The sequence below is a fragment of the Sturnira hondurensis genome, unplaced genomic scaffold (assembly GCF_014824575.4).
Source record: "Sturnira hondurensis isolate 20B ecotype Veracruz unplaced genomic scaffold, ASM1482457v3 Scaffold0004136, whole genome shotgun sequence".
Lineage (NCBI taxonomy): Eukaryota > Metazoa > Chordata > Mammalia > Chiroptera > Phyllostomidae > Sturnira > Sturnira hondurensis.
Genome location: NW_028076767.1, coordinates 5692871 through 5715802, shown reverse-complemented (window position 1 = coordinate 5715802; position 22932 = coordinate 5692871). Strand labels below are relative to the sequence as shown.

The 22932-nt window shown below is 42.2% G+C and overlaps 2 protein-coding genes and 1 long non-coding RNA gene across 9 annotated transcripts in view; 2 read left to right on the top strand and 1 right to left on the bottom strand.

Annotated features, from left to right (window-relative positions):
* The window catches only part of CFLAR (CASP8 and FADD like apoptosis regulator), a 40775-nt gene extending 23529 nt beyond the window's left edge, over window positions 1–17246 (top strand). For all 7 annotated transcript variants that reach the window (XM_037043622.1, XM_037043625.1, XM_037043626.1 and 4 more), the window contains 4 exons: window positions 1942–1991; window positions 2691–2772; window positions 14598–15108; window positions 16896–17246. In XM_037043622.1, the coding sequence (XP_036899517.1) occupies window positions 1942–1991; window positions 2691–2772; window positions 14598–15108; window positions 16896–17034 (782 nt within the window). In that variant the 3' untranslated portion in view covers window positions 17035–17246. The remainder of the gene's footprint in view (window positions 1–1941; window positions 1992–2690; window positions 2773–14597; window positions 15109–16895) is intronic.
* The window catches only part of CASP10 (caspase 10), a 64633-nt gene continuing 44072 nt past the window's right edge, over window positions 2372–22932 (top strand). The window contains exons 1-2 of the mRNA XM_037043631.1: window positions 2372–2384; window positions 21568–21733. The gene's annotated coding sequence lies outside the window, so the exon portion shown is untranslated. The remainder of the gene's footprint in view (window positions 2385–21567; window positions 21734–22932) is intronic.
* Window positions 3506–21695, bottom strand: LOC118985247 (uncharacterized). Its single transcript, XR_005066083.1, has 3 exons — window positions 21371–21695; window positions 14510–14514; window positions 3506–3515 (listed from the first exon to the last, which is right to left on the bottom strand). It is a non-coding gene; the product is annotated as an uncharacterized LOC118985247 (long non-coding RNA).

Sequence of the window (22932 nt, the reverse complement as noted above, 5' to 3'; positions counted from 1 at the left end):
AGTAGGGCAGTGCTTTGATGGGAGCTGTCTTTGTGTGGCAGCCTAATGCTGCCCACGTGCACCTGGAAACAAAAGCATTTTGCCCAGATTAGCCAGATGGTGACACGCTTGCCTGTTGTTTCCTACCTAAAATTCCACTCTCCAGGAAAAGTTACTGAGAAGTAAATTAATTCCTGAAATGACAGCATTTTTTAAACTACTGGTGAGGTGGAAAGAACTAGCATTCTGGAAGCTGTTTAAAGGGATATAGGAGAGCTGGTAGATTTGGACAGGAATTAAAAACAATACGAGTTCTTTCCATTGTGCTCCCTAATGGCAGGTTGAGCCTTGATTGGAATTATACAGGTGAGGTAACTGAGGCTCCCCACACCCTTGGTGATACTTAGGGGAGCTATTTACCTGCTTTTGTCTGGACATGATTTATTTGCTAATGAAAGAAGAAAACATTCCGATAACTTGAGTGAAATCTAACAAAAGTTTAAAATAGTCACACCAAGTATTTATATTAATTTGGATTTCTAATAAGAGAGTTCATCATCATTTGGATGATGATGAAGATGATGATAACTCTAATTTATTAAGCTCTTACCAAGCACCTTAAACTGAGATGGATAGATATATTACACAGATTTTGTGATTTGATCATCTGTTACCTATGATTGCCAAAATTCAAAAAGATAAAATGAGATTTCCTCTTAATTCTAAGTATCAGACATAACCACTATTAATGTTTGATTTATATGCCTCTAAGGTTCTTATTTTTCACATGTGGATGTGTAAATATATGAACACAAATACATATTTTGAGTACATTGGATCAATATTATTTAATAATCCATTTTTACTTAATATAGCCTGTGTATCTTTTCATGTCAAATACATAAAGATCTCTCTTATCCTTTTTAATGTTGCATAGGATTCCATTATATGTACCATAATTTATTTATCCTGTTTCATCTTGGTAGACCTTTAGTTTCTTTCTAGTTTGGGACCGTTGTAAACAGTCATTCAGTAGATTCATGCCCTTGACATTTTTGCACACTTGCTCTATTATTTCCATTGGATAAACTTCTAGAAGCAGAATCTTGTTTTAAAGGGTGTTGCTAGTTGTTTTTTTAAGAAAGGCTGTTTCGACCTTTACAGCTTTGTGCTCATTTCCCCCAAATCTTATCAATTTAGACACTATCTTTGCCTGTCTTTAGACACTGTCTTTAGACATTATATCCCATTTTTGCAAAAATATTATAAAAGTGGATATTGGTCTGTTCATCTTAGAGATTAAAAAGAACCCTGAGACTGCAGGAGGGAACTTGCCCAAGATCACAAAACTTGCCAGTGATGGGGCTGAGCCAACCCTCTATGGCTTTAAAACTGGTGGTTTCTCTACCTCCTTGGTAGAGAAAAATGGGCTAATAGCCATTTTTATTTAACAAAATGTACTAAAGCCTAAAGGCTCATCTATACTTGCTAAGCTCAGCGTCCTTTATCTTGCCATTGACATTTTATTTTATGATCTCCCAGTATCACTGGACTGAGAAAACATGGCCATCTGTTCAGTCTCTAAGGCCTTGCGTGTTGTCCACAGTTTTAGTACATGTAGGAAATAGTGATATTGTTTGCAGTGAAATTATTGGATTCTTCCTATCAGGTTAAAAATTCACCAGTCACCTGGTCTTCACCTGGAGAAGGGCAAGGAAGAGCTTTCTTTTACTCGCTACTTCAGTAGTTTTTCTCCGTAACCCCTGTTTAAAATGGGGACTTAGGTTTTCTTATCAGTTTTTTGCTGAGAGGTTAGAACCTTGGGGCTGAGTATAGCTGAGCAAAGGAGATTGGGGACAAAAATAGAGGAAGAGACAATTGTGAAATGAGGAAATGCAGCCAGCATGGGAGTGGGCTTACTTCTCCTTCAGCTTTGTAAATGATTTCTGTCTCGTTCTCCAGGAGAACCAGTGAAGACATCCATTCAAGAATCAGGAGCATCTTTGCCTCAGGTACAGAATAAATGATCTGATTTGGTACTGTACTGTGTGCACAGTATCTGTGGAGTATACTGACTTCTTTAAAAATATCTGTCCATTAAGAATTGTTTTTTTGTGACAACAGTGGGATTTTGAGAGTGTTATTCTCCTGAGTACTTTTCTAGAGAGGAACCTTGTTTGTGGCAATGAAGTAGATTGCATTAGTGGAATGTAGGAAAATTCCAAAGTGTCATTTATCTTTTCAGCTGAGTGATTACTGAACAAACTAGGAGGCAGTGAACCTTGACTTGCTCTGGCTTTTCCTTAGGCTGATGACCTGTCTGTAAGGAGAGGCAATAGAAGGCCTTGTTTTGTTCTAATTTGGAAACATCTCACTTGCACAAACTCAGATTACTGAGAAAAAGGGTCATCTATCTTTTCTCTTTGTTTCAAATTATCTTTATCCTGCAAAGCTAAGACACATGCAAAGAGACTACAATTCTCATTAAAATTAAATAAAAACTTAAATAGCTTGTTGTCTTAAGTGCATTACTTGAATAGAGGAAAATTTTTATGTTAATGGGAAATGCCAACTGTGATGACTTCAGGCTCAGACGGACTTACCTGCTAAAGGAATGTTTAAGAAAATCCAAAAGAAAAAATGGTATATAGGTGGGACCTTGTGGAAATAGCAGTATCTAGAGTCTTAACAATCCCTGCTTTCTTTTCTAGCATATACCAGGAGAAAGATACAGGATGCAGAGCAAACCCTTAGGAATCTGTTTGATAATTGATTGCATTGGCAATGACACAGGTAGGTCTGGCTGCTACAGATTCACTGATGCCTCCGCAGTGAGATCGTGGCACAGGCAAACTGTATTCATCAGTGTGATGACGACTACGCTGATGTAACAAACCACTGCCACAATCTGTATAACGGGGAAATTTCATTTATACCACAGCCTACTGTGGATTGGGCTATACCCGATATTTAGTCAGGGCATTGACCTCTTTTCCCTTAGATTGTCAAATAAAAAATGACAACAGCCAACATAATAGTGTCTGGTATAAGTGAATCAAATTTATACCTATTTTTTGTCAGATCAGTAAACAATGTATTTTTCTGCTGCTGCAGAATTTTAGTAATTAGTTTATGTGTGCCATGAGATTAAAAAGGTTGAAAATAATTGCTGCGCTAGAGGGAGCTTTATTCCATGCGGTCATTTAGTGGCTTTGTCATCTGAGGCCTTAGAGTTTTCTGCAGGATTTTCTAGATCTAGCTGGTGGATGAAGGAAGTGCATGGTCTCACGGACATTTGGGAACCACGCCTCAGGGTGGTGTACATCGTTTCCACCCATATCCTGCTAGTCAGAACTCACTCATATGGCCCCATCTAACCCCATGGACTGGGAACATAGTCTAGCTGTGTGTCAGCAGGAAGCTCAAAGAGGATGTGGGGAACACAGAGCCTTTGTCTGGCACAAAGGCGTAATTTGTGAAGCTTAGTGAGCTTTAGTCTTGTCTTTCCATGCTGGATGCCCTGGCAGGGAGAAGTCCTGGGCCTCTGGGGGGTTGAAATGGAAGGCTTTCTGGTTGCAGTATTACCATACCTCATCATTTCCCCCACACAGACCAGGAAGCTTTTCTGGAGTACATTAAAGGTACGATAAATGAATGTTTTCTTAGGGGCAATGTATCACTTAGTCTGTCAGCCTGCACTTTGGCTGTTGCCCAGAGTCTGCTACCTGTATGTCACTATTATTTGGATCTGAATTGATTCTTTTATCCAATTGTTGTTGGATGTCTGACTCAAATGAGACCAGTCACTGGTGATGCATCGAAAAACAATGAGAAGAATCTAGATAAGTGGAATATGGTTAATTGTGTTTAATTATTCACCTCTTCTTTGAAGAGGTTGATCATTCTGTTTCCTTCCATATTTCCAACATTAAAAAAAATACATTTCATTGATTATGCTATTACAGTTGTCCCAGTTTTTGCCTTTTGCCTGCCTCCACCTGATATCCCCCTCCCCTCCAGCAATCCCCCCACTTAGTTCATGACTATGGGTCATGCACCCAAATTCTTTGGCTTCTCCATTTCTATACTCTTCTTAACATCCCCCTGTCTATTTTATGCCTACCAATTATGCTTCTTCATCCCTGCACCTTTGCCCCCATTTTCCCCCTTCCCTCTCCCAGCTGATAACCCTCCAAATGACCTCCATATCTATAATTCTGTTCCTGCGCTGCTTGTTTGCTTAGTTTGTTTCATTTTGTTTTTTAGATTCAGTAGTTAATAGTTGTGAATTTGTTGCCATTTTAGTGTTCATTTATCTTTTTCTTAAATAAGTCCCTTTAACATTTCATGTAATAATGGCTTGGTGATGATGAACTCCTTTAGCTTGACCTTGTCTGAGAAGCACTTTATCTGCCCTTCCATTCTAAATGATAGCTTTGCTGGATAGAGTAATGTAGCTTGTAGTTCCTTGCTTTTCATCACTTTGAATATTTCTTGCCAGTCCCTTCTAGTCTGCAAAGTTTCTTTTGAGAAATTATCTCATAGTCTTATGGGAATTTCTTTGTAGGTAACTTTCTGCTTTTCTCTTGCTGCTTTTAAGATTTTCTCTTCATCTTTAAACTTTGGCATTTTAATTACGATGTGTCTTGTTATGTTCTTATTCGGGTCCAACTTGTTTGGGGCTCTTTGTGCTTCATGGACTTGTATGTCTACTTTCTTCACCAAATTAAGGAAGTTTTCCTTTATTATTTTTCAAATAAGTTTTCAACTTATTGCTCTTCCTCTTTGGCGTCTCTATGATTCAAATGTTGGTATGTTTGGAGATGTCCCAGAGGCTTCTTATACTATCATTGTTTTTTTTTTTGAATTCTTGTTTCTATTTGCTATTCTGGTTGAATGCTTATTTCTTTCTTATATTCCAAATCATTTATTTGAACCCTGGCTTCCCTTCCCTTCCCTGTAGATTTTTCTTTATTTCACTCAGTATAGCCTTCACTTTTTCCATTATGTTCTTGCTATACTCAGTGAGTTCTTTGAGCATCCTGATCACCAGTATTTTGAGCTTGCATTTGATAGGTTGGTTATCTCCATTTCATTTAGATCTGTTTCTGGGGTTTTGTTCTGTTCTTTCATTTGGGCCATATTTCTTTGTATCCTCAATTCGGCAGCCTCTCTGTGTTTGTTTCTGTGTATTAGGTAGAACTGCTTTGACTCCCTTAGTAGCATGGTGTATTGTAGAAAAGCCACCAGTAAATTGTGTGGGGTGGAGCCTTAGGTAATCTCCAGGGCAGGGTAGGGCAACTTACTTTTCACTACTGTGTGGCTCTGTGTGGGAGGAGGGCTTGGAGAGGGGACAGTGCCTGGCTTCTGGAGGCTTGCCCAGAACTCATCCTGTCTCCAGTCACTTTACCCACTCCCCATATGTGACTGGCACTTTTTTTGCTGTTGTTCTGGTGCTGAATCCCAGAGTGGGTGGGTTTGCATATGTTCTAAGAGCATGCAGGCCCTTTAAATGGAGTCTCCTGAAAATCCCATAATTTCTTCCTCTGCCCAATCCCCACTGGTTTTTACAGCCAAAAGTTATGGGGATTTATCTTCCCAGTGCTGGAACCCTGGGCTGTGCAGTCAGGCCTTGCACTGGGATCACTGGTTCCCAATTTATCGCTCCCAATTTTTCTCTACTACAAGTGAATGTGGGACTGCCCATTCTACAACCACCACTTCTCCATGCCACACCTCATCTCTTCGCCTCTCCACCGGTTTCTGTCTCCACCCCTCCTACTTGTCTGGATGAATGTGGCTTCTTTAAATTCTTGGTTGTCAGACAGTTCTGGGTATTACTTGTTTTGAGTTTAGTTGTAATTCTGTCTGTGGTTGCATGAGGCCAAGCATGCCTACCTATGCCTCCATCTTGACCAGAGTCCTTTCTTCTTAAGGAATGCTCTCCTGGTCTCAAGTGGGCTCTGGTGGACATGGAAATTCTGTAGAAACCTCACTGCTGTGGCTCTCATGGCTCTCAGTGCATCACATTTTCACTTCCTGGAGAAGAGTTTGTCCTTCCTGGCTGCTTTGCTGGCTCCGAGGACACTGTCTTTCTGAGGCCTAACTAATCTTCCAACATTTTCTTAGAATGAGTCAAGAGGTATCTGTTAGGTTCATTTAAAATGTTATCATGGTGAGATTTATGGGAAAGAGAATCTAACAGAATATCAAATTAGCAAATACTAGGCTGAAAGTCCCAGTATTTCCCAGGCTAATTTCAGATGTGATCTGTTCTCATGTCCTATTTTTGGTTAAATACGACAAGTGCCGTTTCCTTAGCTATAGATAAATGTCCTTTCTTTGGTAGCCGTTAGTACCCATGTAAGGAAGAGGAGATATTTTCTCAATGAGTAATATATCCTGTTTTAAAAGAGGCTGTGTAGTTGACTTCTACTTTCTACTTTAATCAGTTCTGTTTTACTCATTAGAGTTTCCCTGGTGTAAGATGTATTTCTGTTGTATAAAGAGAATTATAAAGATAAGCCATAGCCTGCTATGGATTAGTGGCTAAAAGCCGTTGTCCATGCTTGCTTCCCTTGCTGGGTTGTAGGGCTCTTGCCAGCAAGGACTGAATGAATATTTGTATATTTCTGCATTTCAGCAGTATGGTTAGAGTTGGACCCTATAATATGACTACATGGGTGTGAGTCATGGGCATGTTCTAGCTTGTGACCTTGGGCAATTTTCTTCTCTATGTCTCAGTTTCTCTTTTGTAAAATGGGTTAATAACAGGACCTACCTCACAGGGAAGTTGGGAGAAGTGAGTGGGCAAAGGGCTTAGAGCGGTCCCTGGCACATTTTAAACACATACTAAATGCCAAATAATATTTTTCCAATTTGTTGTTTAATTTTAGTTTAAAATTTAGTTTAAAATTTAGCTTTAGTTGCAAACCACTAAGCTAAAATTTACATAGCTGTGTGCATGGTAAATGGAGTCTGATCCCAGATGAGTGGGGGCCTGAAGCCTGCACTGGTCTCAGCTGTGTAGGGCAGGTCCCCACAGACTAGACTGAAGTGGAATGGAAAAGACAACTTGAGAGGACATTAACTTCTGAAGAAATTCCCAGTGGGAAGCTAGGCAGACCACTTCTACCAGTCATCAGTATGAATGGGCTTGGCAGAGAAAGAGGATCTGAGTGCCAAGGCCAAGGCAGGGTGAGGGCAGGCAGGAAGTCCTGATCAGAAAGGTGGAAAGGAGGGTAGAACTGGAGATGAGGTCTGGGGCACTTGTGTCGCTGGACTGAGGTATGAGCAGGTTTTGGCCTCCGGTGCATTTTTACATCTGCTTCCTTGACTCAAGCCTCTGGGAACAAAACAAATAAAGGCTTGACATCTCTTATACAACTCCTTCTGGGCTCAGGTGGCTAATTAACAGGTAAGAAACAAGACACAACGCTTTACTCCCATCATGCTGTGGCTTTTTCCTGCCGAGGGGTCCCGGATCGTCACAGGCCCAGCTGAGACTTGGTGCAGCAGGAGAGTGTTGATTAATACGAACTGGGAGGCACAGTTTCTTCTCACACCCTCTCTGTAGGCCTCTGGCTCTTCATTTTCCAGCTGCCCTCCTGGTGACTTTTCACTGAGGCCTGGGGTCCTGGTTTGGTTGACAGTAGTCTTAATTATGCCCAGTACTCTTTATTTCCGTCTAAACAGTGGGGGTTGAGGGGGGCACTTTATCTGGAGTGATTATGAGGGGCTTCTTTGTCTCTTGCCTAGTTAACTTCATCATGTTAACATTGAACATTTGGGAGGATTGTAGGAGTCTGGTAATAAACATTGTTGCCAAGAGAAACAGGGGATCTGAAAGAACCTAACAGTCATACAATAATACTGACTTGGGAGTGGTAGTGATTAGAGTACAAAACTAATTAAAAATCTACCATGTGCCAGATGTTAGGGTGGTCGAGGCCTGTGAAAGAATTCATAGAGAAGAGAAGAAAGTGCAGAGAGCAAAGTTTTTTTTCCTTTGTTACTTTTGCAAGAGAGGGAAAGGGCTGGGTGTTGGAGACAAGCACCTGCCCGGAGGGGTTAGGGCTTTGGGCTTTCATAGGGTGATGGGGCGGTTGGAGAGTAGGATGTTTCCGCTGGGCTGCAGCTTGTCATCTTTGAATGACATGGATGTCATCTTTGGGTGCAGGGTCCTGGTATGTCCTGTTTTTTAAGTTTCTGGAGCATCCGTGCCTTCAGGGTGCTTCCAGCAATGTTTTAGTCCTGGGGATAAAGACTCATAAAACAATTAGGGTCAGTCATCCTTTGTGAGTCCAGCCGGCTCTGGCAAAGAGGGCTTGAGAAGGGGGCTTTTGTCCTGTCACCATGTACTTTCCTAATTCCTTTACATGGGTTCTCACTTAATCTTCATAAATAATACTGTAAGATAGGTACTATTGAAACCGCAGGGCTGGTGCTGGCTGTCACCACTCAGCCAAAAAGCAGAGACAGGGATTGGGTTATGATTGCACTTTTACTAATATCAGAAGCCAGCAGTCTGAGAAGGTTGTGGGTAAAAACCCTGACATTCATTTTACCTTGAGCTTTCAGAAGCAAGTTTATACAGGGGGCAAGTGGGAATTTGGGAAGGGGAATCACTCAGGGGGAAGCACAGACTTGCTGTTTGTCTCGGGAGGGGAAGCTGAAAGGGGATGCCCACAGCTCCTCCCCAAGCTGGCTCCATTTCTTCAGGTCTTATCTTTCCTGTTGGCATTAGGATGCCTCTCTTCCCCCAGGCCTGTGGTTGATAGGCTAGAAGTTACTGTACTCTCTGGTTAGGAAAGATAAAGTCTTCTAATTCACCGTTGGCTGTAAATTGCTCAAATTATTTGGCTTTGTTTAATTTTCAAACAACCAAAAAGTCTCAGTTTCCTCATTCCACTTGCCCAGGAATTTTCCTAGCTTTTTCCTGTACAGTCTATTATCCCCATCTTCAAGGTGAGCAACCAGAGCCCAGAGAACTCCCCTCCTAACTTCTCTACTAACTAACACAGCTGGGATTTGACAGCTTGACTCCAAAGCCTCTGCTTTTAGCTGCTTTGCTATATCATCTTGTTCCATGAGGGTGGGAAGCTTGTCCATCCCTTTTACTGTGTCTCCAATACCTGAAACAGTGCCTGGCACATAGGACCCCAATACATATTTGGTGGGTAAATGAATGGAAGAATATGTGCTTCTAACCTCAGTGTGTTTTTAAAGCCATTCCTTTGTATCTGCAGAATTTAGCAGACTCCTATACCTATTTTCTGTCCTCAAAAAAAGAGAGACTTTTATCCAGAGAGTATGCAGGTCTCGAAAACATTCATAAGTTCATTCTTCCTTTAATGTCATAAATGTTTTTAAAAATATTTATTTATTTTTAGAGAGAGGGGAAAGGAAGGAGAAAGAGAGGGAGAGAAATATCAATGTGTGGTTGCCTCTCACTGGGGACCTGGCCTGCAACCCAGGCATGCACCCTGACTGGGAATCGAACCAGCGACCCTCTGCTTCACAGGCCCACGCTCAATCCACTGAGCTACACCAGCCAGGGCTAATGTCATAAATGTTTATTGAGCACCTACTAGATGCAGAACAGCATGCTAGGCCCTATGTGAAGCATATATGGAGGCAATCAGATGGAGTCTGTTCTCAGAGCCACGTTGTGAAAGAGAAGGTGATTTTTGGAGTGGCTTGTTCTCAAGAAGAATCCTTAGTAACCTCTTCTTGGAGCAGATGTGAAGGTGTAGGGATTTGGGGCCAGTTCTCTCAGTTTGGTGGAATTAAAAAACAAGTCCTGGTGTTGTGTCATCTGTGTCAGTGACCTTGTAAAGTGAGGCCTGTGTCACATCCTGGTTCTTGCAGTGCCCTGACATAGTGCTGACTTTTGATCTTGTCAGGAATGGAGGAGTGAATGTCCTGCGTCACAGGCCCATGAGCTCTCAGCCTTGATCTAGAGCTCTGGTTGGTTTGTCGCTCCTGGATAGAAGATGGTGTTTGCAGATTAGGAAGTGTTTCCTCTTCCCTCTTCTCCCCCTGGCTCTTTCTGAGAAGCTTGGAGAATTTTCTGCACTTTTCCACCAAGCAAAGACTTTGCTTTTTCTAGCAGGTGCTATTTCCCATGTAAATCTTGAATAAATAAACTTCATCTTCTAGCAGAGCAACAGGAAATGCGAAAACGTAGAGGTAGTTTGCTGAGATTCTTTGCAGCTGCTGCTGACGCTTTGAAACAGGAAAAGACACAGGGGTTTGTGCGTGCCAAACCCAATAAGAGACAGGGATTGAATCTTTAGGGTCGGTTATGCAGATGGCCCGCAATCTGAGAAGACGGTGGGTCAGCACCCTAATAAAACCATCTTATATTTTCTTTCAAAGCCAGCCTTTTTATAACAGGGAATAAACGAGGTGTGGTGAGGGGTTTAGAAATTCAGGGAAAATTAGGTGAAAGAAACCGCAGCATTCTCATCCTGGGCAGTTAGCTGTTCCCAGGGGCGATGGTCGTCTGGAACACAGTGGCCCGGATGCCTCCACTTGATCCCCAGGCAGTAGTATCTAGTCGTGCTCCAGGAGGTCAGCTGTCTCTCCTGGGCCTTATGATGGGCCTTATCTGCAGATCTGGAAACAACAGATTTAACATATGCATTACCTACTAGACTTATTAACTGTTTACCTTAGACTAAAATGTTTCAACTCTTGAGTCCCCACTGTCACCTACACTTACCAGACCCACCCTAACTGCACTGCACAGCCTAACCCCACCCTTGCCTCGCCCCCAACTCATCATATTAGAAAGTTGGTTTCTGACAAACAGTTCAAGTTAACAAAGAAAGGGCTGGGTCAGGAGTGGAATTTCTGAGGAGAGTAGAATGAGAACTGCAGTGGTCGAAGTTCTATATTCTCCTCCACCCCCGGGTTTTTCTTCCCTATTTGTGGGAAAGGAAGCACAAGGAGGCTATGATGCTATAAAAGGACACAGAATCTGACTGCTCTGAACCTTTGTGGTTTTGAATATAGAGACCTGTCTGGGTTCTGTGGGAGAGGAACACTGTAGGCTCTGTGATTTGCCATTTGAGATGGCTGCCTTTGTGTTTTTTTAAATTACTATGTTATGGTTGTAAGCACTCACAGTTTGCACAGTGTCTTGACAGAAACCTCATGGGATCCTCACAGCCACCTTTTGAGAAATGTAGTGTAGGCATTAGTATTAATCGCAATTTATAGATGAGTAAACTAAGGCTGTAACTTGTCACGCTGTTACTACCCGCTTGATCCTGTGAAATAGCCTGAACTATCTCTGCGTTCTTGTTGACCCAACAAAGAACATTGCAGTTCCTAGCTGACATCCGTCACCATGCTGCCTCACTGTCTGATAGAGGAAGCTATGATATTAAGGGGAAATGTCAGCCTCAATGATTATAGGCAAGTCCCTTGAATGACTCTCTTTCCAGAGGGATATTTAAAGGATGCTCCATCTTGGTCTGAGGCCCCGTCCAGATTTGAGTTCTTATTGTCCTGTTCTTGGCATTGAGGACCTGAATGGGTTTTGGCTTCACCTCCAGCTTTAGCCTTTTCTCTCCTGTTTTATGTGGTAAGGACTTCTTGCCCTGACCTCAGATTCCCATCCCTTTCTCAGCCTCTCTGCTGGTGTAAGCTACTTTCTTTCAGGACTAGGCAAAGTTCAGACCCAGCAAGTAGGGTGAAGAGCCAGGACTTCAACCCAGAACTTGTAGTTCCAAGATGGGGTCCTCTTTTGCCCTGTGCTGTGCAGCTGCCTGCTCACTGTTGCATGACAGCTGCTGTTCCAGCAGGAACCTGCAGGAATGGGGAGCCCTGGTAAAGAAAGGAGGCGAGAGGCACAAGTCAGCATTTGTCCTGAGCTGACAGTTCCTCTGTGTGTCAATGTGGAAACACAGACATGGCTTTCTTCCTTTTTCTGTCTTTGGTTTAGCCTTTTTTATTTTTTAAAAATATTTTTCTGTCTTTTTTTTGTGACACTTGACATACAATATTATATTAGTTTCAGGTGTATAACTGAGTGAAAAGACATTATATAACTTACTAAGCAATCAGCCCAATAAATCTAGTACCCATCTGACACCGTACATGGTTATTACAATCATATTGACTATATTTTCTATGCTGTACTTTCCATCCCCAGGACTGTTCTGAAACTACCAATTTGTACTTTTAAAAAAATTATTCTTGTTTACTCTATTACAGTTGTCCCAGTTTCCCGGTCTTGTCCTCCTCTGCCCAGCCCACACCCTGCTCCCACAGTGAATCCCCACACCGTTGTCCATGTCCCTGGGTCATTCATTCATGTTCTTTGACTGGTCCCTTCCCTCTCTTCCCACCCTTATCTCCGACCCTTTTCCCCTCTGGCTGCTGTCAGTATGTTCCACGTTTCCGTATCTCTAGTTCTGTTTTCCTTGTTAGTTCATTTTGTTCATTAGATTTCTCACAAGTGATATCATATGGTATTTGTCTTTCTTTCAAGGACTTTGATAAGGGAGGAAATCTATCAGCCCAGAGTCGGTTTTGAAAGTGAACAAGCAAACCAAGCTTTGAGCCTGGTATTCCCCTATTTGCTTCTGCCCCCTAGAGGAGGAAATATTCCATGATTAGAGATAGTCGAGCCCTGAAGGAAACCGCTTGGGATGAAACAGCAATGGTGGAATTGAGGACCTAGTCCAGGTGTTCTTGATGTGCACTCCTGGGCTTCATCCTGAAGATAGTGCTGGGAACCGAGGCCTTGCCTGCCGCCTCGGAGCCGTTTCTGCTGCGCTGAGTTTCTGTGAAGACCTGCAAGTTATTTAATAGAATGTCAGCAACCTGTGTATCATGTCCTTTATTTCCCTGATAATACTTATTTATCATAGGGTTTTAAGGAGCTTGGCACCTTCTTTATACCTCTTCATCATTATGTGATATGCATAATTCATTTATTTCAGCTTTACCTGTGGGCTAGGCAGAGGAGTAAGTAGGCCCACTATAGTCTTAAGTCTTCGTTATTGCCATTCCCTTTTCCTGACAGGAGAGACTAAAGGACTCTGAGCTGATGACTTACTTATCTAATAATGTGTGCAAATCACTCCAAAATTTAGTGGCTTAGAAGACCAATACTAATATCTCTCCCAGTTTCTGTGCATTGGGAATTTACGAGTGGCTTAGCTGGGCTGTTCTGGCCTATAGTGTCTCAGGAGGGAGTGTCCAGATGTCAGCCAAGGTCATCTGATGTTCAAGTGGGATTAGAGGATCTTCTCAGGTGGTCACTCACGTGGCTGGGAGTTGGTGAAAGGCTTTCCTTCTTCGTGTGGGCTGTCCGCAGGACTGCTTGAGTGTTCTCGGGGCATGGCAGCTGGTTTCCCCTACTGTGAGCAGTTCAAAAGAGAGAAAGAACCAGGTGGAAGCCATATCCTTTTCAGGATCTAGCTTTGGAAGTCATAGTATCCCTCCTGTCACATACTATGCATTAGAAATGAGTTACCAAGTGTGTTTCACATTCAAGAAAAGGGAATATCTCTGTATTTTTATGTAGTACCTCCATTTATGTATTTCCTCTTGATGCTTTTCTGTGATGCCTAAACTAGTAGGAGATGGGATCCCTTTGTTCTGGGAGGGAATATGGGAAGAAATGTCTGTTCTAATTACTACTGTGTTGTGTGGTTTGGAGTGAATGCAGTGATAGGCTTCTGGGAGACCGTTCCCCAGGGGAAAAAGAGAGGGGGGCACGTAATCGTTAAGACATGGAAACAAACCCAGAGAAGTTCATGAGCTAATAGTGTGGGTGACAACCTGAATTAGTTGGTGCTTGTTTAGCCTCTGGGCTTTGGACAGAACAGTTTTTTTTTTTTTGCCCTGCAAATGAATAAAAACTGGAGGCATCTGTCAGACAAGGAACAGAAGCCAAATGGGTGAGTCAAAAGAGTGTGGAATTTTCAAGTGAGGAAGAGAAATATGTCTCTCCACTGTTAGAAAGATAAAATGATTCAGGAGGCTGTGTTTATTTCTCCAGCGAAGGTAAACTGACCAGATGGGAAAGAAATGGACTTCGCAGAGTGTCTGGGATTCCAAGGCTATAGAGACTTCTAGAATATGGACACAAACGTCTTAGAAAAGAGAATAGGAACTAATTGTCATTGAGCACCAGGAGCTTTATTTGTATTATCTCGTTCAGTCCTCATGGTGTTCTCATAGGGTGGGTATCACCCCTTCCATTTAGAGCTAGGAAGACCCACTTCCTAAAGATCACACTGCCCCTCTGCGTGGCTGGGTCAGCAGACACAGTCTGCTTTTCCTACTGCGTTCTACAGCCTCTGGAGTCAAAGTCAAAGTCATTGCTGGAAACTAGAAGAATCTCTGGGGACGCTGTAGGGAATCTTGGCCAAGGGTTCTCACTGCGTAGTCGGAGGTTACACTGGGAAGCAGGTCACAAGAGGAAGGAACTGCAGAGTCTGGAAATGACTCAGGGCCTCCAGATGGTCCCGCAGCAGGTGGCAGTGAGGGGTCTCGTGACCCATGCCACCCTTTCTGCAGCTGTTTGGATCTAGGTTTGGATCTGAGCTCTGCAGATGTATCCATCCTTACATACTTGTCTGTTTTTTTTCCCCCAGAGCTTCTTCGGAATACCTTCACTTCCCTGGGCTATGAAGTCCAGTGTTTCTTGCTTCTGACTATGAAAAGCATAACTCAGATTCTCCGCGAAGTTGCCCATATGCCTCGACACCAAGACTACGACAGCTTCGTGTGTGTCCTCATGAGCCGAGGGAGCTCCCACAGCGTGTTTGGTGTGGATCCGTCTCCCTCAGGTTTACCTTTAGATCACATCAGGAGGATGTTCATGGGAGACAAATGCCCTTATCTCGTAGGAAAGCCAAAGCTCTTTTTCATTCAGAACTACGTGAAGGCAGAGCACCATCCAGAGGACTGCGGCGTCCTGGAGGTGGATGGGCCAGCAGTGAACAACGTGGATTCCAGGGCAAGGCAGCCTGGGCCCTGTGTGGTTCACCGAGAAGCTGACTTCCTCTGGAGCTTGTGCAAAGCGGATGTGTCTCTGCTGGAGCGGCCCTCCATCTCGCCATCCGTGTACCTGCAGTTTCTCGCCAAAAAACTGTGGCAAGAAAGGTGAGCCACCCCGGCCATGGCTGAGCCCTAGACCACTCGTTTATTTTTCCTGCTACTGACATGGAGGCGCCCCTCTTGGCAGAGAGGAAAGAGGATTTTTCGTTCCCTGTTGGAGGTGCCTTAGGAGTGTGATACAGACCCTGCCCAGAGTATCAACACTTTGAGCTTTAGGAGGTCGCTTAGTAGTCAGCTTATAGTTTGGATATTTTTCTTCAAAACAAAGAACTTTTAAATTATTTTTTCTTAATTACAAAAGTAATACATACTCCATATTGAAAAAAAATCATTAAAAATAGAAGCTGAGAACAGAACATAAGAAGCAGTTATAATTCTACTTTTAGAACCAACCTCTGTTAATCAAATCTTGGTATATTGCCTTCCTGATCTTTTTTGGATACCTGCACAACCATATATTAGTATTTTTAAAGCCAAAATAGAGTCATCACCTACTATTACTTTATAATCTGCTTTTAGTCTTTGCAACAGTGTATCATAATTTTTACATGTCAGTATTCACATTTTTACAGTATTGTTTTAATGTCTGCACAGTAACCCATGATGTGGCTCTAACATAATTTACTTGTTCAGTCTTCAAGTCACTGGACAGCATTAAGCTTTCACAAAAAGAAAGTATTAATATCTTTCTAGCTCAGTAGTTGTGTTGACCTTTGTTTTCTTGGGGATGTTCCCAGGAGTGGGATCACTGTGTTGAATGACATGCATTTTTCAAAGCCTCTGATGCATCTTCTCAGACCACCCTCCAGCACAGTTCAGTCAGCTTTGTCCGAGAGCACCTGCGTCCCCAAGTTCTCATCGACACTGCAAGCTCTTATATTTTCCCAGTCTTGACAAAATTTTTTAGGAAGATTACTTATGTTTCTTCTTTGTTTTTTTTTTAAGATTTTATTTATTTATCTTTAGAGAGGAAGGGGAGGAGAGGAGAGAAATATCAATGTATGGTTGCCTCTCGTGAGTCCCCTGCTGGGAACTGGCCTGCAACCCAGGCATGTGCCCTGACTGGGAATTGAACCGCAATTGTGTGGTTCACAGGCCCGCGGTCAATCCACTGAGCTACACCAGCCAGGGCTTGACAATTTGATAATTAAAAAATGGTACCTGACTGTTCAGGCCTGCAAGTTTTTATTGTGTAGAGTTTTTGATATTTATGGGCAAGAATACTTTTTTAAGGGAAATATTAGTGACCTCATCTCCATTGAAGCTGATTGACCCACCCTGGAAACCAGAAGAATCAATGTAAGATTGATTCAGCTCAAATGTAAGATTAGCAATCTTTTTTCACTTACTCCCCAGTTATAACTTAAATTGATATTTCTGAGCCATCTGTGAAATGCACTCTGTTGTATCTCTGGGGACCCCAGAAATAGATCTTGTGGCCTGCAGCCCCCAGCCCCTCATTGGTGGTTCAGCAGCACAGGGGGTGCTAGAGCAGGAGCGACTGAGTCTGTCTTCTGACATAGACGCTCGGTGGGCCAGTGGTATCACTGGCTTTTTACATGAATCTTGCATTTGCATAGACAATCCAGGTGGGTCATCGTTTAGGTGGTGTGTCTCCAGAGTAAGACTCAGTGGTCCCTTGGGAAAGGGGACTGATGTCGCTGGTCCGAAGTGCTGCAAGCTTGTTTGAATCACTCATGAAGCAGCTTGTAGAGTAGAAATGAGCAATTTCAAAGCACTTTCACCTCCGTTGGCTTATTTCATCCTATGACAATCTGTCTTGTCTTTGATATTTGCATGGCATTAATCTTTGTCTTTCTCCTTCCCTCCAGAAGACGACCACTTTTGGAACTTCACATTGAACTGAATAACAGTGTATATAACTGGAACAGAGGAGTGTCTGATAAGGAGAGGTATTACGTCAGTCTACAGCATACCCTGAGAAAAGAACTCATCCTTTCCTGCAATTGAAAACCCAGTGACTTTTCTGGCTACAGAAACCAGCAGAGATTGAGTCAGGAGAAGAAACTGTTGGAGCTCCCAGCAGTTCCCCTTAAAGAACCGACACACACACACTCAGGTGTGCAGCTCCGGCAGTGGGGTGGCGCTGGAAAAGGACCGGCCACCAGGAGGAGAAACTGAACTGTCTGGCATCAAGGTGAGCAGAAACCATCGTGCCTTTTCTAAGATGGAAAAAATTCTGGAACTGTAGCCAATGTTACAGAATGTTAACTGCGTCGATGTTAACTAAAATATCTTTTTGATAGTTTCAGAAGGGTACAATGATGAATCATTGTGTTATTCACCAGAAATTAATTATTAAAATTTTATGTACTCATGGGAATGTGTACCTATAGGGAATTTTGAGTAAACTTGTATTATTTGTATTAATTGTATTATTTGTTTTGTTTTATACAGAGTGTATATTATTGTAATTAAAAAAATAAAAATTATTGTAAAGTGGTCTAGTTTCTAATATATATATATAAACACAATGTATTTATTTTATTTCAAACTATGTTGAAATAAATAGTAAAATAGTATTTTAACTGTGTTCTCTCCTTTCATTCATGGAGTCATGTCTCTATCTCTATGTCTTTGTAGGATATTTAAGTTGTTCAGTTTTTCACTGATTAAATGATGATAAGAAAAAGCTCTTTTTTGCTCTTATTTGGTAAGAACTTCCTACCCTAGACCTAGGCCTGTTCCCTTCCTAGTCCCTCTCTGGCATACCTCAATCCTCTTTCAAGACTGTGCATTATTTAAACTATCTTGTAACATTAATATCTCCCTTTGTCTTTGATTCTTCAGTCTAGCCAAGATTCGATTGCCCTATCAAGTAAAGTTTCTCTCTTTTAAACCACTGTCTTATGTAAATTTTAGGCAAGTGTCTACTTCTTCTTCTGCATTTCCTTCATTTCCTTCATACTTGCCTGCTGTCTGGATTTCACCTTAATTATTCTACCAAATCTACAGGATCCAAGGGTGCCATTGACTTTAACTACCAAACCAGTGGTTCTTGGATTCTATGGGGTTATTGTCCCCTTTCTACTCCTCCTCCAGGGTATTTTACTATATAAGTTGTATCAAGGACTTCTCTGGCCAAGTCTCCTTGGGATCTTTCTCTTCCTGATCTCTAACTGTGGATATTCCCAAGGATCATTCCTTTTTTCTTTTTCTTTGTGGACAACTTTGTAGCTTAAATTACTACTGTCATGCCTCTAACAGGATGTACCTTTCCGGCCCAGATTCGTCTCTTTAAGTTCAGATCTCACTCCGCAACTTTCTGGCAGATGTTTCCACTCGAGTTTCCTTCTGTCACCTCAAACTCAACCCACTCCAAACATTACAGACAACCCAGCAAACAAACAGCCTCTATTTCAAATAGTTCTTCTTCCTGTTGTCAGTTAATCACATCTCAGAACATCATTTTCACCCTCCTCCACCGTCTCTTCTTTTGCTACATCCAACAATTTTCCAAATCACGTTGTTTTGGACCTGTAATGACTTTTTCATTTCTCTTCGTTGGTGTACTTTCCCTGCCTTCATTACCTCTTCATTGAAATATGTACCACATCTTTATCTCTCCATCCATTCATGGGCACTTAGGTTGTTTCCACACCTTGGCTATTGTAAATGAGGCTGCAGTAAACATAGTGGGCCTCTTCATTGAACCAAGGTAATAGCTTTCTCACTTATCTTCCCCCTAGCTCCTCAACCCTACAATTATTTCATACATGGCAACCAAAGAATCTCCCTAAATACAGCTTTGTCACCTCCCTCCTCAAAACCTTCAAGATTTTCCAGTGCAGCCCTGACTGGTGTGGCTCAGTGTGTTGGGAGTCATCCCACAAACTAAAAGTTTGCTGGTTCAATTCCTGGTCAGGGCGCATGCCTGGGTTGCAGGCCAGGTCCCCCAGCTGGAGGAGTGAAACAGGCAACCAATTGATATATCACAAACATTGATATTTCTCTTCCTCTCTTTCTCCTCTTTCTAAAAATAAATAAATAAAATTTTAAAATCTTGATAAAAAGATTTTCCAGTGCATACACAATAAGATTGTGGTTGGAGGGTAGGATGAGGGATGGTGTGGAGGAGTGAAATCATGGAGAAGACTGCTCTTGTAAGTCCTGGAGTCCAAAGGCCCAGAGGTCCAGGAGCTCCAGTATCTGAGGGTAGGAGGAGATGAGCATCCTTATCAAAGGAGAGAATTTACCCTTGCTCCTTTTCCTTGGCCCCTTCTTGCATTAGATGCTGCCCATCCATTGACGGGAGTAGATTTTATTTACTCAGTCTACTGATGGAAAATGCTAATTTTTTCTGAAACACCCTCACAGACATGCCCAGAAATAATACATACTGGCTCTTTGGGCATCCCTTAGTCATTGAGTTGATAAATAAAATGAGCTATCACAAGGTTGTGATATGATTGTGGCATATCCTAAATCTCTTTTTCTTTTTTCATTGAGATATAATTCACAAATCATCACTATTACTTAATTTCAGAACATGTTCATCTACCTAAAAAGAAACCCCATATGACCCTGCCATGTAGCTCAGTTGGACAGAGTGTTGTCCAGATAGGCCAAGGTTGGGGCTTCAATCCCCAGTCAGGGCACATATAGGAGTCCGCCAGTGAACGCACAACCACGTGGAGCAAACAATCTCTGTCTCTGTCTCCCTTTCTCTCCCCATGCTCCCAAAAAGAATGGAAGAAAGAAAGAAACCCTTACCTGTTGGTCACCATTCCTTACTCACCCTGCTCCTAGTCCCTAGCAACCACTGATCCACTTTGTTTTTTTGTATTGCTTATTCTGAATATTTCATATAAATGAATCATACAACATAAGACTTTATGTATCTGACCTTTTTCACTTAGTATAATGTTTTCATCCATGTTGTGGAATATGTCAGTATTTCATTTCACTTATGGTTGAATAATATTCTAGTGTATGGATATACCACATTTTGTTCATTTATCTATTGATGAAAAGTTGAATTGCTTCCACCTTTTTGGCTATTATGGGTGATGCTGCTATGAGTATTTATGTATAAATTTTTGGGTGGATATATGTTTTTTAATTCTCTTGGGTACATAGGTAGGAGTGGAATTGCTGGGTCATATAGCAGCTTTATATTTAACTTTTTGAGAACTGCCGGACAGCTTTCCTAAGTGGCTGCACTGCTTTACATTCCCACCAGCAGTTTGTGAGAGTTCCAATTTCTCCACATTCTTGTCAACACTTGTTATTGTCTTTTTTAGTATAACCATCCTACTGGGCATGAAGTGGTATCTCATTGTGGTTTTTACAATCCCCACCTGAGGATATGTTTATTGATGAGAGAGAAAGAGAGAGACTGATGTGAGCGAGAAACATTGATCAGTTGCTTCCTCTACACGCCCGACCTGGGGATCAAACCTGCAGACTAGGCCCTGGCTGGCGTAGCTCAGTGGATTGAGTGTGGGCCTGTGAACCCAAAGGATCATGGTTTGATTCCCAGTCAGGGCACATGCCTGGGTTGCAGGCCAGTTCCCAGCAGGGGACCCGGGACCCATGAGAGGCAACCATACATTGATATTTCTCTCCCTCCCCTTCCCCTCTAAAGATAAATAAAAGAAAATCTTTTAAAAAAAAAAACCCCTGCAGATTAGTTTGTGCCCTGACCAAAGGACTCAAAGCTGCAACATTTTGGCCTATGGGATGATGCTCCAACTAACTGACCCACCTGGCCAGGGTGCATTGTGGTTTTGGTTTGCATTTTCCTAATGACTAATGTCGTTGAACACCTTTTCACATGCATTTTGGCCATATGTGTATCTTCCTTGAAGAAACATCTATTCAAATACTTTCCCATTTTTGATTGATTACCTGTTTTATTGTTCAGTTGTAAGTATTTATAAATTCTGGATACTAGTCTCTTATCAGATATAAGATTTGCAAATATTTTCTCTCATTCTTTAGGTTGCCTTTCCACTTTGATTCCCAAACTTTGTTTTAAAGTTTGGCATTGTCATCTCTTCAGATTTCAGACTTGTTCTATTAAACTTACCATTTGTTTCCTATCTTTTCCTTTGAAATATTTCTTGCTTGTTCAGCTCCCTCTGCAGATATTCAAATCAATTCTTACATCTTTACCCTGCCGTCCCCGAACTCTCGCCCATTCAGTTTTGGGTACTGGAAACTCAACTAGCCACCTGCTCCCACCATAGAGTCCACAGACTGTCATCCCTCATGAATTTTATCTTGGGAAGTACAGGTTCTGTGACAGTAACCGTCATAGTCATGCAGTGGAAGGAATGGTCACTTTTTGGTTGTGGATTTTCCCACCTTTGTGGGGGAAGTTTCAAAAGTCCCCTTAAGAATTTTCACAGGAGGGGAGAATATCTTACATGACTTTCTCAAGGTTCCTTTGAATTTGAATATGACCATTTAAAATGAGAACTAGATACAGAGTGCTATAAAAGTTACTGATTAAACTGAAGAAAGCTATGTTAGAACAAGGGTCATTTGAAAGTTTCAGCCTCAGAACCTGACCTTTAGTTAGTAGACTCCAGAGAAAAATAGGCATGAATAAAGTGACTGAGAGTGTAATAGGGAAGAATAGCCTGGCTGTCCATCTCCAAGCCATAAGGTCATCTAGCTATAGCTAGATTTCAGAGAAATCAGGGTGAGTCCCAAAAGAAAGTTCCCTCCAGACTTCCTAAAGAGTTAACTTGCAATTATTGGGGTGGAATTTTCTGGGCTATTGGTTTCTAAAGTAACTGCACAGCACTTTTTATTTTTCAGGACTTCTAGAAAAGTCTAATGCCTGGAACAGAGGAAGTTGAAACTGGGAGAGGGCCTGGGAAGTTGAAGTTCCATGTGTCCCCTTTATATTCGTTGAGGGTGGGGATTTAGACCAGAGTCTGGCTCTAAAAGAAAGCCAACTACCGCTACCACCATCCCCTCACAAAGCAGAACTAAAGAGAAACTGTCCAGTGTTTCCCCTTTGTCACCAGGGCAGTAGTTGACTCCCACCACTGCGAGACTATAAAGACTGTGATTGGCTTTTCATGTGGACCCAGTCAGGAAACAGGTGCTAAGAAATGTTTATTCTTTCCATCAGCTCACCATCAGTATGTCCTTGGTAATTACGTTCTAAATGGAAGGAAGGCTAACATGCTGAATACAAATCACATGGCACACAATCTCGCCTCTGCAACTTGGTTCAAGGGTTTCCCTTGAGTACTAGGAGCACTAGCGTAGAAGTTTAAGTTTACTTTAGGTGTCTCTATTCTGCCTCTACCCTTGAACCCTCTACCTTCTACCTTTAGGCTTAGTTCAAATACCTCCTCCTCCGAGGCAGCCCCATCTGGATTTATCCCTTGCTCCTTGAGTCTCCTGTGGCACTTGGGTGTAGCCTCATTGCAGCATCACTCTCCCCAATAGTTACAGACATTACATTATATCATAAATAGCCTTGGGATCAAGAGCATGGGATTAGGAATCAGAGAGGCCCAGGTTTGAATCCTAAATTCCCACCTCCTCCTAGCTCTGGGATGATGGCAAGATACTTTGTTCTCTGAACTTGATTTCCTCATCTACTGAATGTGTAAAATAGTGCTGACTTCAGACAGTTCATCAGAAAACAAGGGGTTAGCCCTGGCTGGCGTAGCTCAGTGGATTGAGCACAGGCCTGCGAACCAGAGGATCGCGGTTCGATTCCCAGTCAGGGCACATGCCTGGGTTGCAGGCCAGTTCCCAGCTAGGGGACTCATGAGAGGCAACCATACATTAATATTTCTATCCTTCTCTCCTTCCCTTCCCCTCTAAAGATAAAATAAATAAAATCTATAAAAAAAAGAAAACAAGGGGTTAATCAATGAT